This window comes from Phacochoerus africanus, chromosome 2, assembly GCF_016906955.1.
Source record: "Phacochoerus africanus isolate WHEZ1 chromosome 2, ROS_Pafr_v1, whole genome shotgun sequence".
Lineage (NCBI taxonomy): Eukaryota > Metazoa > Chordata > Mammalia > Artiodactyla > Suidae > Phacochoerus > Phacochoerus africanus.
The window spans coordinates 45,289,186-45,309,417 of NC_062545.1; the positions used below are offsets into that span (position 1 = coordinate 45,289,186).

General features: G+C 38.7%; 1 protein-coding gene across 1 annotated transcript in view; it reads left to right on the top strand.

Annotated features, from left to right (window-relative positions):
• The window catches only part of PHF3 (PHD finger protein 3), a 75,703-nt gene extending 65,373 nt beyond the window's left edge, over positions 1 to 10,330 (top strand). Inside the window, 6 exon segments of the mRNA XM_047759986.1 lie at positions 369 to 504; positions 1,454 to 1,649; positions 2,601 to 2,748; positions 5,231 to 5,320; positions 7,068 to 7,263; positions 7,471 to 10,330. Of these exon segments, the coding sequence (XP_047615942.1) occupies positions 369 to 504; positions 1,454 to 1,649; positions 2,601 to 2,748; positions 5,231 to 5,320; positions 7,068 to 7,263; positions 7,471 to 9,593 (2,889 nt within the window). The 3' untranslated portion in view covers positions 9,594 to 10,330.
• Positions 10,331 to 20,232: the final 9,902 nt, after the last annotated feature.

Genomic DNA, 20,232 nt, shown 5'->3' on the forward strand with positions numbered 1-20,232 from the left:
TCACAGGCACCAGTTAAACACTTGTTAAGATGTGGATTCCTAGGGTCTCTGTGACTTAGCAAATTTCTTAGTTGGACTCAAAATCTATAGGTGCTTCTCATGCAAACTGTAGTTTGAGAGGTGGTGTAGCTTTTCTTATTTTTCAAATATCAATGAGAAAATATTATGAAATTTGTTAGAGGTCTTGAAGCATGAGGAATGTTTGCATTTTGCTCTATTTTAACTCATAATTAATATCTAGCATTTTTAAAAGAAATAGGAATGGAGCAGTTTCATTTTGGAAAAATATCAATATGAAATATAAATTTATTTAAATAATTCTCTAAATTTTTTCTGCTAAAACTAATTTTTACTCTCACTTTTGTTAGGAACCTACAGCTAATAGATCAATGGAGAAGACAGAAGGGTCTGAAAAACCAAGAGAAGAGATTGATTCCATGTCTAAAGATACCACTAGTCAACACAGACAACATCTTTTTGATCTTAACTGCAAAATTTGCATAGGTAATTGGAAATATTTGTCCTTAAAATATTGCTTTCATTTGAAAAGAGGAATACTTGTAATTTAAATAGGCTTTTGTTTTCCCAGTGTTGGTGGTGAGTCAGATTGTGACTTAGTAGTAGTAGTGATATCGATTTAGTAAGTAGTTACTAGCATTTTAGAGACAAACGAAAACAGAGAATAGAAAATATGGTGGATTGGATTGATAAGTATGATTTTGAGAGACTTTAGATCCAATTATTTATGTATTAAAAAACTCACACATGCATACATACATGTTTGTGGGTATGTAGAGTGTGTGTGTGTATGTTAAGTAATGGATCATGATACAAAATATTACTTTATAGATTATGACCAAAAAGGCTGAAAGCTAGAGTTCTCTTGTGGCTCAACGGGTTAAGGACAACAGTGTTGTCACTGTAATGGCCCCAGTTGTTGTTGTGGTATGGGTTCCTGCCAAAAAAAGAAAAAAATGCTGAAAACCTACCTTGGTAGGCCATATTAAAGATATATATATATATATATATTTTTATCTAAGAGCAGTGGATAGTGACTAAAGGATTTTTAGCAGGGGAATTATAATTAAGGTGATAGTATTAGAGGTGGAAATAAGTTAGTTCTTCAGGGTACCTTTCAAGACTGTTGGAATTTGGTGTAGTTTAGTTTAGAAAAAGTTCACTAGGGAAGCAGGAAACCTATTTTAGGTTCTAGTCATAATGGTTCCTTTTCAAAGCTTCTCTGAGTTATTTAACATTCTCTTTTTCTAATTTTTCCCATCATAAAGGGAGGTGTTCTATAACTCAGTATGAGAAATGGTGATAGTTACCCCAGGAAGTGTCTAGTTATGCAACAATTCAGTCAGGGAAACTGAATAACTTTAGAAGTGAAAGTGGATGAAATTAATAGAAATTTCAGTTTACAGAAATGGCATTTTGGTGTCTCTGGCTTTAGGTCGAATGGCACCACCTGTAGATGACCTTTCTCCAAAAAAAGTGAAAGTTGTTGTTGGAGTGTCTCGTAAACATTCAGACAATGAAGCAGAAAGTATAGCAGATGCGTTGTCATCAACCTCAAATATTTTGGCTTCCGAATTTTTTGAAGAGGAGAAACAAGAGTCTCCGAAGTCAACATTTTCTCCTGCTCCACGGTAATTGTCTCTTAGTTATAATTTCTGTAATAATTTTTTTTTTTGTCTTTTAGGGCTGCTCTGGTGGCATATGGAGGTTCCCAGGCTTGGGGTCGAATCGGAGCTGTAGCCACCGGCCTACGCCTGAGCCACAGCAATTTGGGATCTGAGTCGCAACTTCGACCTATACCACAGCTCATGGCAATACCAGATCCTTAACCCACTGAGCAAGGCCAGGGAACAAACCTGTGTCCTCATGGATGCTAATCAGGTTCGCTAACCACTGAACCACTACGGGAACTCCTAATTTCTATAATAATCTTTATAGACCTTTGCCAGATTATACTTGGAGGTCTTCAAAAACAGAAAAGTGACACATTTCATAAGAAAGGAACCTTTCTGTAGTTGTCTTGTGGTGCTGTATGTTAAGGATCTGATGTTGTCATTGCAATGGCTTGGTTTGCTGCTTGTAGTGCAGGTTTGATCCCTGGCCCAGGAACTTCTACCTGCTGTGAGAGCTCTCCCCCTCGCCGCCACCACCCCAAAAATAGAAAGAAACCTTTCTTTCCAGAAAGTAACTGCACTTTCCTATAACCTAAACTAATTGAGATTTTTTTAAAAAGACTCTAAAAGTTAATTTAGAGATGTGTATGTGTTCAGGTTTGACTTTAAAACTCTCTTTAATTACATTACTCCCAAGAGGCAAGAGATAAGTCATTAAAGAAAAATAGCCTGCATTTCTCTCGATCTTAGCCTAAATAAGCTAGCCAAGAAGAATGACTTCGTAAAACATGACATGTAAAATATGAGTGTATTTTATAAAGTCAAAAGATACACTCTTTTAATCATAGCTTTTACATATTTTGGTCTTTCTGACATGCTATAATAGAAATAATCGATGACTAAGTATAAAATGTATTTATTCATGAACATTATCTTTAGGCTGAAAACTTCTTCATGTCATTTTTTTAGTCCAGAGATGCCTGGAACTGTTGAAGTTGAGTCTACCTTCTTGGCTCGATTGAACTTCATCTGGAAGGGTTTTATCAACATGCCATCTGTAGCAAAATTTGTTACCAAAGCTTACCCAGTGTCTGGTTCCCCCGAGTACTTGACAGAGGTACTGTGAACTTTTCTGCTCTTCTGTGCCTGGGTTGACATATGTGTTTATGAAGGCAACAGGCAAGGAAATAACATAATAAAAACATTTATTGACAGTAATCCTTAAAGCAATTATTGGAATTATGAGTTCATGAGTGGAGTTTTAAAACTGTAGAAAACTGTGTTCTGACAGTTTTAAACCTACATGTCCTATATATACTCTTTACAAAATGTACTTCACTTTGTCAGAGAATTAAAATTAATGAGTCTGCATGGATATCTAAGTTCTTCTTTAAATACAGACTTATTATAAATGATCAACATATTTATGACCTTCAATGTTAGCCTGTCAGGAAGATTTTTCATTGTTAACAAGTCTTCTAATTTCCCTACTGCACCTCATTCCCCAACTTTGTGACTACAGATCTACAGATTTATGCAGGAGGAAAATAAATCAGTGTATGTGTACTATATTTTTGCTGAGACTATACTTTGCTATCATGTTCATGTCTAACATTAAGTTTTTCCATTCATTCCTAGTCTGCTGACCATGAAGGCAAAGGTTTTTTAAAAAATGGTTTTCAGTGTTTTGTAAAATGTAAATCATATCTATGCCTGTTCTTTTTAAGACTTAACATAAACTTTAGCTTTCTTTGTATTAGGATGAAATTAGTTTAACTCACTGTAATGTTGCTTATCTAATATAAATCAGCTTGTCTAGGAGTCGTGTTTTTTATTAATCAACAACTTATTACTTTTACTTATAGTTTGCTTGGCAAGTAATATTTTAGAAACATTGATTTTTATAAAAAAAAATTCAGTGGGCTCATGATGCTTTTTTTTTTATTATTTTTATTTTTTTTATTTTCCCACTGTACAGCAAGGGGGTCAGGTTATCCTTACATGTATACATTACAATTACATTTTTACCCCAGCCTTTCTTCTGTTGCAACATGAGTATCTAGACAAAGTTCTCGGTGCTACTCAGCAGGATCTCCTTGTAAATCTATTCTAAGTTGTGTCTGATAAGCCCAAGCTCCCGATCCCTTCCACTCCCTCCCCCTCCCATCAGGCAGCCACAAGTCTCTTCTCCAAGTCCATGATTTGATGCTTTTCTTTTTGAACAAATCTGTTTAGAAATTTAGTTTTTGATCAGTACACGGTGAAGATAACGCTTTTCATTGAAGAATTAAGTTCTGAACTATAGGACCCTTTTGATTTTAAACAAAACTCTTACTCTTTTCTGAGCCAGTTTCTATGTGGTTGCTTTCTAGAACTCCATCTCTGCTTTTACTTATTTTTAGTTAGATTTGGACTAAAATCTCTCATAAAATATTTAAAGCAGTTATTTAAATATACTTAATTGAATTTATATCAGTTAATTATACTTTTATGATTTTTGTCTTCATAAAAACTAGAAATATGCTGACTAAAGTTTCGGGGGGTTTTTTTTGTTTTTTTTTTTTTTGTCTTTTTAGGGCCACACGCGGCATATGGAGGTTCCCAGGCTAGGGGTCTAATTGGAGCTGTTGCTGCTGGCCTACGCCACAGCCACAGCAACACAGGATCCGAGCCATGTCTGTGACATACACCACAGCTCACAGCAACGCCGGATCCTGAACCCACTGATCGAGGCCAGGGATCGAACCCGCAACCTCATGGTTCCTAGTCGGATTCGTTTCCACTGCACCGTGACTGGAACTCCTCAGATATTTTTAATTGTACAACTCTTAATTGATTTTATATATAGGTGTCTGCTTTCAGAATTTCACCTTAAAAATGAACCTTGCATTATTAGAGTGTTATTCTTCGTGCAAAAATATACTTATTAATTAAACTTGATAACTTCTGAAATCCAGCTGTGCGTGATTAAGGCATACCCGAGCTCACTACCACCCAAAAAAGGAGGAGGAGGTGGAAGGGGAAATACAGTGTCCCCTAATATTCTCCAATCTCTTGTACTCCTGGATTGTCGGAGTGGTATACTGGCACTGCTTCCTTTTCTTGTGCCTGTCTTTCCTGGTAAGAGCTGACGTGATCTCAGATTCATTCTTTCTTTTTTTTTTTAGGGCTGCACCAGAGACATATGGAGGTTCCCAGGCTAGGGGTCTAATTGGAGCTGTTGCTGCTGACCTATGCCAGAGCCACAGCAACGCCAGATCCTTAATCCACTGAGCGAGGCCAGGGATTGAACCTGCAACCTCATGGTTCTTAGTCAGATTCATTTCTGCTGCGCCAAGACAGGAACTCCTCAGATTCTTTCTTAACTATATTTTGGGCATCCACCTCCATCGTTTGGAGTTGACATTTGAGGTAAAGCCTGCTTGCTATCTCTTTACTTTCTTATGTTCTCTGGTGCATTTTATTATCTTACTTACTTGTTTTATTTTTATTACTTTTTCAAACTAGTCTTAGAGCTAAATTCATATGAGGTATAAGATAGATATTATAATAAGGATAATCAGTATATATACATTGATCACCTTCCTTTTTTACCACAGGATCTACCAGATAGTATTCAAGTAGGTGGTAGGATATCACCTCAGACAGTTTGGGATTATGTGGAAAAAATTAAAGCTTCAGGAACTAAGGTGAGGAGAACTTTTTTCTCTATACAAGCATGACAAAATAATTGAGAGGTAAAGTGCTGAGAGTTCTTACGCAGGGTCCCCTGGGGAGGGCGCAAGCACAGGTTCTAGATCTACATAATAGGCCTGACAAAGCTGAACTGCAGCCATTTGCTAAGGTTCTAAGCCCAGCATTTCTTTTGTGGGTTTTTTTGCTTTTTGTCTTTTTCCTTTTGGTATGCTCTCTGAGTGATTTCTTTCATTGTTTTGGAAGAAATGTTTTAGAGCACGTATTGAGATTGATTCATTCCAGGATTTTGTTGTGCTTTGATTATAGTCATTTGCTTTAGTTGGGGCATAGGCTATAAGGTGTTGGGACAAGGAGGCCTTTAAATATACTGGCCAAAGAATATGGTTGTCTTCCTGTTACATTAGATAGGTTCAAGGTAGTGATCTCTATTGAATGACTGTGTACCCAATTAAAAGTTAAGGGCTTCTCTTTTAATTGGAGGGAAGGAGGAGTATAGATCCTGGGAGATAATTAGTTAGTAGCCTCTGTAGCAAGAATATTTCTCTTTTTATTTTCTCTCTGTATATCTTCTACCATTTCTTTAACTCACAGAACATCATTAGAGGAAATTTTAATAATAAATAAAAATAAGTTAACATTTTTTTTTATTTCTTAAGATCAGAAGTCTCTAGTGAAAGATTAGCAGTAATCCCAAATGGATGATCTTCAGCTAAAAATAGTATTTTTTTACACTATAGGTTTTAGAATTTAAATTGACACTGTTGGAATACAAATAAAACTGACTCACTATAGAAAAGTCTCTCCACTTGTTTTCACTTCTCATGACAGAAGAAGTCATAGGGAAGTATTGGGAAGTATTACTCTTGGACATTTTGGGATTCACTCTCAATTTGCCCATGTATTACTGCCTAATAGTGTATGATGTGCTCCATCTTGAACTGAGACACTGAGATAGTTGTTACCTTCAAAGGAGGACCTCTGGATGACAGACCTCTTAAAAGAGCCATAATTCAGCTCATTCACCTGTTTTCTCTAGGGTCTTGCATCAGTTTAGGCTTTGCAGCAGATCTTACTCTGCCCATTTTGATTGTATACCTTCATGAAAGAGCATCTGTTTTTCACACTACCAAATTAATACCAACTTGGAACTATCTTTTCTATCGGAATCAAAGCCAAGTACCCAGAGGCAAGCAGATGAGTTCCCGAGTAAGCCAGATGATTTTACAGGATTTACTGTCTATGTATATTTGAGGTCTTTTCAGCCAGCCTCCTTTATTCCTAAATTTAGACCCTGTAAATTGGATTATTGGTGGTCTTGGATGTGTCTGTGTACATGGTAGGGGGCTGGTGATAGCTGCTATTAATTCGCACTGTGCTGGGAATACAGGCAGCTCTCTATAGAAGTTGTAACATTGGAAGTAAGGATATATAGTATAGATATCAAGAGACTTGGCTTTAAATATCTTCTCTGCCACTAACAAGTTTGTCACCTGGAGCAAATTAATTACCTTGGAGACTCAGTTTCTTATGGGACACTTTCAGATAAAACAAACCCACTAGTGAATCATCAAAGATCTTTTCCTAAGAGTTGTTTCCTTTTAGTATTCCTATCTGCATTAAAGTTGGTAAACCGTATTATGTGGTAACATAAAATTCAGTAGAGTATTACTAATTGAAAAATGGTTTTTAAACCCGTGCTAGGTTATTATTTTAAAAACCCTTTGTTATTTTCTTGGATAGGAAATTTGTGTGGTTCGCTTCACACCTGTGACTGAAGAAGATCAAATTTCCTATACTTTGCTGTTTGCGTACTTCAGTAGCAGAAAGCGCTATGGAGTGGCCGCTAACAACATGAAGCAGGTTAAAGATATGTACCTAATCCCTCTGGGCGCCACGGACAAAATCCCACACCCTCTCGTGCCCTTTGATGGACCTGGTAGGTATACATTTAACAGTCGAATTATGAATGAAATGAATTGAGAGGTTGGGGCCTGGTCTCCTTCTTGGGACTCAGCTTTTCAGATCTGCCCTAATGGGGACAGGCAACTGTTTAAGAGGCTATATAATAAGCTAGAAGCAAACATGTACTCTTTATTGCAATGATTGAAAATGACTGATAATTGATGTTTTTGATTTTACACAGGGCTTGAACTGCATAGACCTAATCTCTTGTTGGGCTTAATTATTCGTCAAAAACTGAAGCGGCAGCATAGTGCCACTGCTAGTACTAGTCACACAGCTGAGACTCCAGAAAGTGTACCGGCAACATTGCCACCTGATAAGAAAAGTAAGATAGAAGTTTCCACAGAGGAAGCGCCAGAAGAAGAAAATGACTTTTTTAATTCTTTTACAACTGTATTACACAAGCAGAGAAATAAGCCTCAGCAGGCTCTTCAGGAAGACCTGCCAGCAGTAATTGAGCCTTTAGTGGAAGTCACCAAACAGGAGCCACCAAAACCTTTAAGATTCCTCCCTGGGGTCTTGATTGGCTGGGAAAATCAACCTTCTACTCTGGAATTGGCAAATAAACCTCTTCCTGTGGATGACATACTTCAGAGCCTTTTGGGCACCACTGGTCAAGTATATGAACAGGCTCAGTCAGGGCTAGAACAAAACACTCTTAAAGAAATTCCGTTTCTAAATGAGCAAGCCAACCCCAAAATAGAGAAAATAGATACAGCGGAAGCAGCTGATGATGAAGCCAAGGAAGTGAAGGTTAAAGGAGAGAATCTTTCAGAGTCAACAGGTGATTCAGTAGAAGGAGGAGAAGAAGCACCAGGAATGGGGGCCTCTTCCGTTTCTCCTGGACCTTTGACAGGTCTTAGTCTCAGAGGTAAACCTCCAGATGTTTCCACAGAAGCGTTCTTAACGAATTTATCAATTCAGTCAAAACAAGAGGAGACTGTGGAGAGTAAAGAGAAAGCATTAAAAAGACAGCTGCCACAAGATCAAGAGACTAATTTGCAAGATAATCGGACTTCAAATACTAGTTCCCCCTGCAGGTCTGTTGTAGGAAAAGGAAACATAGATGGCAGTGCGAGTTGCAGTGAAAGCCTTGTTGCTCATACGACCAGGTCCCCCCAGTTTATCAACCTGAAAAGGGATCCCAGGCAGGCAGCAGGACGAAGTCAGCAGGCACCTCCCACAGAGAGCACGGATGGAGAGAGCTGCCAGAATGGAGAGAAACACCCTGTGCCTGGCCCGCCGCATCAGGAGCACTTAACAGAACAAAGCAGTGTCGAGGAGAAGTTGCCTTCTGTAGAGAAAAACTCGTGTGTTCAGCAGAGTGATGATTCAGGGGTTGTACAAAACTCACCATCAGTAGAAAACATACACACTTCTCAAACGGAGCAGGCAAAACCCTTACAAGAGGATACTGTAATGCAGAATATTGAAACTGTGCACCCATTTCGAAGAGGATCAGCAGCAGCATCTCATTTTGAGGTTGGAAACACATGTCAATCCGAATTTCCTTCTAAAAGCATCAGCTTCACTTCCAGAAGCACCAGCCCCAGAACAAGTGCAAACTTTTCACCCATCAGGCCACAGCAGCCCAACCTCCAGCATCTCAAGTCTAGCCCCCCTGGATTTCCATTTCCAGGACCTCCTAATTTCCCCCCGCAAAGCATGTTTGGATTTCCACCACATTTGCCACCCCCGTTGCTTCCCCCTCCAGGCTTTGGCTTTGCTCAAAATCCCATGGTCCCCTGGCCACCTGTTGTTCATCTGGCAGGCCAGCAGCAACGTATGATGGGTCCCCTTTCACAAGCATCAAGGTATATAGGCCCCCAAAATTTTTACCAGGTTAAAGACATTCGGAGGCCAGAAAGGCGCCATAGTGACCCTTGGGGTAGGCAAGACCAACCACAACTGGATAGACCCTTTAACAGGGGTAAAGGGGATCGTCAGAGGTTTTATAGTGATTCACACCACCTGAAAAGAGAGCGCCATGAGAAGGAATGGGAGCCAGAGTCTGAAAGGCATAGGCGCAGGGACAGAGCCCAGGACAAGGAAAGAGACAGGAAAAGCAGGGACGAGGGGCACAAAGGTAAGGAGAGGGCCCGGCTCTCACATGGGGATCGAGGAGCAGATGGAAGGGCCAGCAGAGATAGCAGGAGTGTAGACAGGAAGCCGGACAAACCTAAGAGTGAAGACCAGGAGAGGGACAAAGAGCGGGAGAAAAGTAAGCATAGAGAAGGAGAGAAGGACAGAGACAGGCACCACAAAGACAGGGACCACGCTGACAGAGCCAAGAGCAAAAGGTAGGGCCGGCCAGCTGCTGCAGGGGCACGCTCAAGTAACTGGCAAATGCTGTGTCTTTAAAACCTCATGATTGCCTGTTAGGACCGTGCCATCTCTTCCATCTTTAACATTGGTGGTTTGCAGAACCATAAATTCTGTGTGTTGGTGCAGATGCTCTGTGCCAGTGCTCGTCCTCCCCGCTCCATACCAACTCCCCTAGTTATAGGATTTGAATATTTTTACAAGTTTTACATCGCTGTATATTCAAAGATTCGTTTTATTAATATGCAATAAAGGCTTAGAAATTTTAGTTTTATTCCTTAATTGGTAAGTATGGTTAACTATGGAATATATTTACCGCCTCTAGTGAATGTCCTTTATATAATGACTAATTTGAGAGTAATGTGTACTCTGTAAGTTTGTTTTAAATTGCACTGTTTTTAAAGAAACTGTAGAGGAACAACAAAAAAGCCAAGCATCTTTGTAATCGGATTATATTAATCATTTAGCTGAGCAGTTTTTGACCAAGAATCAGAAGCCCAAGGAGTACATTTGCTTTAATCTGCACTCATTGAAGGCGTTTATTACCGTTACTACAGCTTTGTGGTAGTCCATTATTTTCCTGTTCATTTTTGGCTCTTCAGAAACTTGAATACTTAAGCTTGTACATGATCTTGTGTTTTGCTATCCTTTTTACTGTAAAATGTAAATATTTTAAGGGATATTTTGATTCTAAATATGATAAAAGAATTTCTCACCTATTTTGTGTGTGTGGTTTGAAATTCAGTAGTAAAAATGTCTTTGAAGCTTGAATTACCTTTAGACATTGTTCTTCTCTTACTCAGCGAAGAACATGTAGGCTGAGGAAGATACGGAAAAAACTGATTTCTTAGATTATAGGCTATTATGATAACTCCTGTATTCTGAAGAGGCTGGGATTTAGAACTACCACTGAAAAACTGTGCAGCTATAACCCACTTTATAGATACATTTTTCAAAACTGGTACATTTTCAAAATTTTCTAACAACTGATGAATCGTTGTTAGACCACAGAACTTTTATTCAAGAGAAATGTGTTGTGAATCTTTTGTAAAATGTATAATTAATCCTAATTTGTTTGGGGGCAGGGGTATAAACTACAGTGTCCTATGCTAGTTTTGCTTGAAAGCAAAGGGAGGCTGTTGTGTTTTTGTTTGTTTGTTTAGGGAGTTTTGTTTTATTTTTTCGTCTTTTTGTCTTTTTAGGGCACCCACAGCATATGGAGATTCTCAGGCTAGAGGTCTGATCGGAGCTGTTGCTGCTGGGCTATGCCAGAGCCACAGCAACTCGGGATCCCAGCCACGTCTTTACCCTACACCACAGCTCACAGCAGTGCCAGATCCTTCACCCACTGAGAGAGGCCAGGGATCGAACCTGCAACCTCATCGTTCCTAGTCGGATTCATTTCCGCTGTGGCACGAGGGGGTCTCCGAGGTGGTTGTTAATACAAACCTAAATTTATATACTCCCTAATCTACATACTCTATTGATTGCTATAATTTATAGCAGTAGTTACCAAGTGATATTAGTACTTGAAACCAAAAGAGAACAAAGCCAGTATTTTTACTTAGCTGTTAATGAAGGAAAATATTAATGACTTAGTGAAATTAAGAAAAGTTTGTTTTCCTAAAAAGTCTACAGGTTAGAGTTAAAAATAGATTTTATAACTGAATCAACCTTGCAGTTTTTTTTTTAAGAGCTAAACCTGCATCGTATGGAACTTCCCAGGCTAGGGGTGGAATTGAAGCTGTAGCTGCCGACCTATACCACAGCTCACAGCAATGCCCGACCCTTAACCCACTGAAAGAGGCCAGGAATAACCCAAGTCCTCATTGATATTAATCGGACTCATTACCGCTGAGCCACAACAGGAACTTCCCAGCCTTGCAGTTTTTACTGGAGAGAAAACGAGCAGAAATTCAAAACCAAACATTTTGCCTAATTTGCAGCAAACTTGAAACCCTTTTTTTGTCATCCTTATCCTCTGAAGTTTATCATCATATAAGTTCTGAAACAGAGGATTTGTTTTCAAATAAATTTTGTTTAAATTTGCTCTACTTTTCTTTTGGAAGTTAACATGTTAGAAAACAAAGCAGTCTGCAGCCAAACAAACTCAAGGTCAGTCAGCTTTTGCACCATTATGAAGAAATTGTTTTCAAGGTTTTACCAAAAAAATATCTCCCAAACCAAAATAAAAATTAGCTTTTCAGATAGCAGTCGTCCCTTGGTATCCAGGGGACTCGTTCCAGGACCTCCCACCCATACCAAAGTCCCTTATATAAATGCTCAAGTCCCTTACATAAATGCTCAAGTCCCTTATGTAGTATTCACATATAACCCACACAAATCCTCTCGTATTCTTTGTCATCTCTAGATTACTTACAATTTTATAAGCCTGATACAATGTAAATGGTATGTAAGTAGTGGTAAGTATGGTGCGAATACTATGTAAGTAGTTGCCCATGTACAGCAAATTCATGTTTTGCTTTTTGGAATTTTCTGTAATTTTTTCCACCGATCCGAATTCAAGGATGTAGAACCCACAGATTCAGAGGGTCAACTGTGTGTATGTCAGTAAATCTGCTTTCACTGATCTGTCTGGTCATGGAGTTGATCAGACACCAGATGTCTTTTGTAAAATACAAGAATGGGTTAACCAACTGACGAAAGCCTCTAAGTCAGTTTTCTATTACCTCTTGGCCAGTAGTTTCTTAAGCATATGGTTGTGAAATTTACTTTAAAGTTCTTTCTTATCTCATAGAATCATGAAAGATCCTCATCTGTTAGTGATGGCCATCTGGGATTCCAGGGCTGCTGATGTTAGAATCAGGTCTCTTAACCCCTGGGACTGAATGAATGTGGAGAGTAGGTATGGGCATATTGGGTATTTTGAGGTTTTAACTTGTGAAGAAAAAAAGGGAAAGTGAGAAAAGTTGAATGAGTAGTAGCAACTGCAAAGCCATTCTTTTGGTCCTTAAGTCTCACCTCCCAACCATCCTTACACAAACTAGTGGAGTTATATGAAGTTCACCTTTGAGTTTCTCCTGTTTTAAGGAGAGTGTGCTCTTTAAAAATAGTTTGATGCTTTAAAAAATTTAAAACCATCTTAAGACAGTTTACACACATTTCTGTTGAGTAAAATGTACCAGGGTGTGTCAGTACCTGTGAAGTCCACCCCATCATCTTGTGCAGTAGGAAAGCCTCCATGAGCCCTCTGCATGTCAGACCTGCTGCTGAGCCCTTTGTGTGTGTGCATATGTGTGTGGAGCACTTTTTAGTAAACCTCAGTTGGCCTGGAAGGTGAAGACTTATCTTAGAGCTGAGGAAACTGGTTCTGAGAAAAGGTTTGACAGCTGTTGTCAGAGCTGGAATCCTAGCTCATCTCTACTTTTCTCCAAAGCCCAAATGTGTGGCAATTGTGCTCTGAGAATGGAGACTGGGAGAGAGACAGACACTTTCACATAGCATGTGGTCCTTTTCTGGAAGCTCTAGGGAGAACCCATTTCCTTGCCTTTCCATCTTCTGGAGGCTGCCCACCTTGCTTGCCTCATGGTCCCTTCCTGCATCTTCAAAGTCGGCAATGTGGGGCTGAGTCTTTCTGCCATCTTCAACCCTCCCTTCAGATTTCCTCTTCCACTTTCAAAGACCACTGTGACCACGTGGCACCCAGCCAGGCAATCCAGGGTAATTTAATTTAAGGTCCACTGAGTAGCAACCTAAATTCCATCTGTGACTTTAATTCCCCTTTGCTGTGAAACCTAGCATATTGACAGGCTCTAGGGATTGCACTCCAGGAAACTTGGAGGCCCATGGTTCTCTTTACCATAGCTCTTGACTTGCTAATTGCAGTTAAATCGTGGGTAAGCCAAATTTTAGTTTAAAATCTTTTGGAGTTATAAAACACCTAAGGCCATAGTAAAAGTTTGAAAGAAAAGCAATGCCAACAATAGAGCAGGAAATGGAGTTCAAGCCACTTTGCAGTGTTAATGTATACATGATAACGTAAAACTACTTGTTAAACTGGTAAATTTACATTCAGCTGTGCTCTGTTTTTAGTAGAAGCTGTGTGTAAATAAGTGCATTGTGAGAGCTAATGAACCAGATCTTATTAAAGTGAATAGTTGGGATTTTTTTCGTTTTGTTTTTTAGATTTTATTTTTTTGGCTGCACTTGTGGAATGTGGAAGTTCCTGGGCCAAGGATCAGACCCTTGTCACAGCCGTGTAACCTGCTGAGCCACCAGGGAACTCCTGAAATAGTTTAATTTTAACATTTGGACATACAGGTCCATCTCCTTAGATCTTTTCAAAACAAGGGTCGGGTTAACGCTTAACACAAAGGGCAGTAAAAATAATCAACACTTGACTTTTGTCTCCCAAAGCAAATCACAAAATTGATTACTGCTTTTATAAAGTACAAACACCATGATTTTTTTATTCCTGTTTCATAAAGTGTTTTTGTAATTCATATATAGAGCAGGAGGGTAATGAGTTGGTGAGCTGAAACATAAATATTAAATTAATAGCTGGAAGTGTCTTTAAAAAATGAGTTCACTGTTTTATAGGTAAATATTGCTATCCTCTGGCTTGGGTATTTCAATTTACTTTATTGTTTTGGAGTTTTTGTTTGGCTGTGTGGGTGGCACGAGGAAATTCCAGGTCCAGAGATCAAACCTGCTCCACAGCTGTGGCCCAAGCCACAGCAGTGACAATGCTGATTTCTTAACCCACTGCATCAAGGGAACTCCCTAAATTTACTTAAAAAAAAAAAATTATTGGAGTTCCTGCTATGGTACAGACCACAGCTGTGGCATAGGTTGCAGCTGCATCTCAGAATCCACCCCTGGTCTGGAAACTTCCATATGTTATGGTGGCTAAAAAAGAAATGTTCTCATGTTTACATTCAACATTTTGTTTCAGAATTATCGTGACATTTATAGTAAAATTATCTGAAATGTCTTTCTTTGTCAGTTATTTTTATTTTGTGCCAGAAAAGCATATCACAGGAAATCTTCAACACCATCATCACTACGATAGCAAAAACAAATGTATTTATAGTTGTACAAAGATCATCACAACCCAGTTTTACAGCATTTCCATCCCAAACCCTCAGCCCATCCCTCCCTGCCCCCAACCTGTCTCTGGAAACCCTAAGTTTTTCAAAGTGTGTGAGCTAGTATCTGTTCTGCTAAGAAGTTCCTTATATCCTTTTTTTTAATTCCATGGATTTTAAAATTTTATTTAAGAGTAGTTCACAGATGGATAAAACACTAAATGAATTAATGGAGTAAAAACTCAGGACTCAAAATGGAGTAGGAAAAACGACCAAAATCTTTTCTTCTGCTATATTTTATAATATGATTTTAAAAAGGTGTGTTAGCATTTAGACTCTTTTAGGTGATAAAAAACAGTTGATTTCTAGTAAACAGTGTGCCAAAGAGATAATTATCAGCTACATTTTTTTTTTACTCAAATGAATTTATCACATCTGTAGTTGTATAATGATCATTCATAGGATTTCCATCCCATAAACAAGCACATCCCCCCACCCCTCAAACAGTCTCCTTTGGAAACCATAAGTTCTTCAATGTCTGTGAGTCAGCATCTGTTCTGCAAAGAAGTTCAGTCTATCCTTTGTCAGATTCTACATGTCAGCGAAAGCATTTGATGTTGGTGTCTCATTGTATGGCTGACTTCACTTAGCATGATAATTTTTAGGATGTTGCTAAAAATTGTGGTATTTCATTCCTTTTAATGACAGTAATATTCCATTGTGTATATGTACCGCCTCTTCTGGATCCACTCCTCTATTGATGGACATTTAGGTTGTTTCCATGTCTTGGCTATTGCAAATAGTGCTACAATGAACACTGGAGTACCTGCGTCTTTGCGAATTGTGGTTTTCTCTGGATAGATGCCCAGGAATGGGATTGCTGGATCAAATGGTAGTTCTATGTTTCGTTTTCTGAGGAATCTCCATACTCTTTTCCACAGTGGTTGCACCAATCTACAATCCCACCAACAGTGTACTAGGGTTCCTTTTCCTGCACACCCTCTCCAGCACTTATTGTTTGTAGACTTTTGGATGATGGCCATTCTGGCTGGTGTCAGGTGGTACCTCAGAGTGGTTTTGATGTGCATTTCTCTAAGAATGAGTGATGTTGAACGTCTTTTCATGTGTTTCTTGGCCATCTGTATGTCTTCTTTGGAGAACTGTCTGTTTAGATCTTCTGCCCATTTTTGGATGGGGTTGTTTGTTTTTTTGGTATGGAGCTGCAGAAGGTGTTTATCAGTTTTGGAGATGAATCCCTTGTCAGTAGATTCATTTGCAAAGATTTTCGCCCATTCTGTGGCTTGTCTTTTTGTGCTGTTTAGGGTTTCCTTTGCTGTGCAGAAACTCTGAAGTTTGATTAGGTCCCCTTTGTTTATTTTTCTTTTTATTGTCAATACTCTGATAGGTGGATCTGAGAAGATGTTGCTGTCGTTTCCGTCAGAGAATGTTTGGCCTATGTTTTCCTCTAGGAGTTTGATAGTGTCTGGTCTTATATCTAGGTCTTTAATCCATTTGGAGTTTATTTTTGTGTATGGTGTTAGGGAGGGTTCTCATTTCATTCTTTCCATGTGGCTGTCCAGTTTTCTCAGCACCACTCATTGAACAAGCTGTCCTTTCTCCATTGTGTATTCTTGCCTCCTTTGTCATAGATGAGTTGGCTGTAGGTGCGTGGGTTTAATTCTGGGCTTTCTATCCTGTTTCACTGATCTATATTCCTGTCTCTGTGCCAGTACCATACAGTTTTGATGACTGTAGCTTTGTCGTATAGTCTGAAGTCCGGGAGCCTGATTCCTCCAGCTCCATTTTTCTTTTCCAGGATGGCTTTGGCTCTTCTGGGTCTTTTGTGCTTCCAAACAAACTTTAAAATATTTTGTTCGAGTTCTGTGAAAAATGTCCTTGGTAATCTGATAGGGATTGCATTGACTCTGTAGATTGCCTTAGGTAGTATAGTCATTTTGATAATATTAACTCTTCCAGTCCATGAGCATGGTATATCTTTCCATCTATTTGTGTCATCTCTGATTTCTTTCATCAGTGGCTTGTAGTTTTCAGAGTACAGGTCTTTTGTCTCTTTAGGTAGGTTTACTCCTAGGTATTTTATTCTTTTGGATGAGATGGTAAATGGAAATTGCTTCCCTAATTTCTTTTTCTGCTCTTTCATGGTTAGTGTATAGAAATGCTGTCGATTTCTGTGTATTAATTTGTATCCTGCGACTTTGCCAAATTCGTGGGTGAGCTCTAACAGTTTTCTGGTAGAGTCTTTAGGATTCTCTAGGTATAGTATCATGTCATCTGCAAATAGCGATAGTTTCACTTCTTCCTTTCCAATCTGGATTGCTTTTGTTCTTTTACTTCTCTGATTGCTGTGTCTAGGACTTCCAGAACTATGTTGAAGAGTAGTGGCAAGAACAGACATCCTTGTCTTGTTCCTGATCTCAGCGGGAATTCTTCCAGCTTTTCGCTGTTGAGAATGATGTTCACTGTGGGTTTGTCATATATGGCCTTTATCATGCTGAGGTAGGTTCCCGTTATGCCCATTTTCTGGAGGGTTTTTATCAGAAATGGGTGTTGGATCTTGTCAAAAGCTTTTTCTGTGTCTATTGAGAGGATCACAGGGTTTTTATTCTTCAGTTTTTTAATGTGGTGTGTCACACTGATGAATTTGTGGATATTGAAGAACTTGCTTGTGATGTACAATCCTTTTAATGGATTGTTGGATGCGGTTTGCTAGTATTTTGTTGAGGATTTTTGCATCGATGTTCGTCAGTGAAATTGGGCCTGCAGTTGTCTTTTTTTGTGGTATCTTTGTCTGGTTTTGGTACCAGGGTGATGGTGGCCTCATAGAATGAGTTTGGGAGTATCCCTTCCTCTGCAATTTTTTGAAATAGTTTCCGAAGGAGAGGTGTTAGCTCTTCTCTAAATATTTGATAGAATTCACCTGTGAAGCCATCTGGTCTTGGACTTTTGTTTGTTGGAAGTTTTTAATCCCAGTTTCAATTTCAGTTCTTGTGATGGGTCCATTCATCTTTTCTCTTCCATCTTGGTTTAGTCTTGGAAGATTGTACTTTTCTAAGAATTTTTCCATTTCTTCTAGGTTTTCCATTTTATTGGCATAGAGTTGTATATAGTAGTCTCTTATGACCCTTTGTATTTCTGTGGTGTCCGTTGTTACGTCTCCTTTTTCATTTCTACTTTTATTGATTTGAGTCCTCTTTTTTGCTTGATAAGTCTGGCTAAGGGTTTATCAGTGATGTTGATCTTTTTGAAGAACCAGCTTTTCGTTTCATTGATCTTTTCTATGGTTTTCTTTGTTTCTAGTTCATTGATTTCGTCTCTGATCTTTATGATTTGTTCCTTCTGCTAACTTTAGGTCTTGTTTGTTCTTCTCTCTTGAGCTGCTTTAGATGTAATGTTAGCTTGTTTATTTGTGCTTTTTCTTGTTTCCTGAGGTGGGCTTCTATTGCTATAAACTTTGCTGTTAGAAAGGCTTTTGCTGCATCCATAGGTTTTGGAGTGTCATATCTTCGTTGTCATTTGCTTGTAGGTATTTTTTAATTTCCTCTTTGATTTCTTCAGTGATCCATTGGTTGTTTAGTAGCATGTTGTTTAGTCTCCGTGTGTTCGTGTTTTTTTGCAGATTTTTTCTTGTTGATTTCCGGTCGTATAGCATTGTGGTTGGAAAAGATGCTTGATATGATTTCAATTTTCTTAAAGTTACCGAGGTATGATTTGTAGCCCAGGATGTGACAATCTTAGAGGACGTTCCATGTGCACTTGAGAAGAATGTGTATTCTCTTGCTTTTGGAAGGAATGTCCTATAAATATTAAGTCCATCTGGTTTAATGCTTCATTCAGGGCCTGTGTTTCCTTATTGATTTTCTGTCTGGTTGATCTGTCCATGGCTGTAAGTGGGGTGTTAAAGTCCCCCACTATGATTGTATTATTGTCGATTTCTCCTTTTAAGGTTGTTAGCAGTTGCCTTATATATTGTGGTGAACCTGTGTTGGGTGCATAGATATTTAAAATTGTTAAATTTTATTCTCGGATTGATCCTTTGATCATTATGTAATGACCTTCTTTGTCCCTTAAAATATTCTTCATTTTAAAGTCTATTTTGTCTGATATGAATATTGCTACTCCAGCTTTCTTTTAATCCCTGTTTGCATGGAATATTTTCTTCCATCCTCTCACTTTCAATTTGTCTGTGTCCCTAGAAGTGAAGTGGGTCTCTTGAAGACAGCATATATATGAGTTTTGTTTTTGTATCCATTCAGCCAGTCTTTGTCTTTTGGTTGGGGCGTTTAGTCCATTAACATTTAAGGTAATTATTGATATGTATGTTTCTTATTGCCATTTTATTAATTATTTTTTGTCTTTTTGCCATTTCTAGGGCCACTCCTATGGCATATGGAGGTTCCCAGGCTAGGGGTCTAATTGGAGGCATCACCAATGGCATATACCACAGGCACAGCAATGTGGGATCTGAGCTGAGTCTGCAACCTACAACCACAGCTCAGGGCAAACTTAACCCACTGAGCCGGATCCTTAACCCACTGAGCAAGGGCAGGGATCGAACCCACAACCTTATGGTTCCCAGTCGGATTCGTTAACCACTGAGCCACGACATGAACTCCTATTAATGGCTTTGGATTTGTTTTTGTTGCTCTTTTTTCTTTCCTTTTTCTTTTGTTCTCTTCTCTTCTGGTTGAGGGCTATCTTTAGTGTTGTATTTGAGTTGATTTTTCTTTTTTGTGTATCAATTTAGATTTTGGTTACAGTTATTTTGAAGTTTTGATATTTAACTTGTTGTTCTCTTAATTGCAAGTTCATCTCCAGTGTCCTGCATTTGTACCCACCTCTTCTCAGGATTTCTGATTTTGGTGGTATAATTGTGCATGGATGATTTCGTATCTTTACTGTATATATACCTTTCTTGGTGAGCCTTGTCATTTGTGGCATTTTTGTTTCCTGTTGCTGTCTTGTCTTTTCTGCCTAGAGAAGTTCCTTTAGTATTTGTTGTAAGGCTGGTTTAGTGTTGCTGAATTCTTAGCTTTTGCTTATCTGTGATGGTTTTGATTTCTCCTTCAAATCTGAATGAGAGCCTTGCTGGGTAAAGTAATCTTGGTTGGAGGTTTTTTCCTTTCATCACGTTAAGTATATCATGCCACTCCCTTCTGGCCTGCAGAGTTTCTGCTGAAAAATCTGTGGATAACCTTGTTGGGGTTCCCTTGTATGTTATTATTTCTCTTCCCTAGCTGCTTTAAAGATTTCGTCTTTAATTTTGGTCAGTTTGATTAATATGTGTCTTGGTGTATTCCTCCTTGGGTTTATTTTATATGGTAGTCGTTGTGCTTCTTGGATTTGTGTGAGTGGTTCCTTTGCCATGTTAGGGAAGTTTTGGCTATTATCTCTTGGAATATTTTTTCTGTCCCCTTCTTTCTCTCTTCTCCTAATGGCACCCCTATAATACGGATGTTGGTGCCTTTAACGTTGTCCCAGAGTTCCCTGAGACTCTCTTCAATTGTTTTGAATCTTTTTTCTCTTTTCTGTTCTGCATCCATAATTTCTACTAA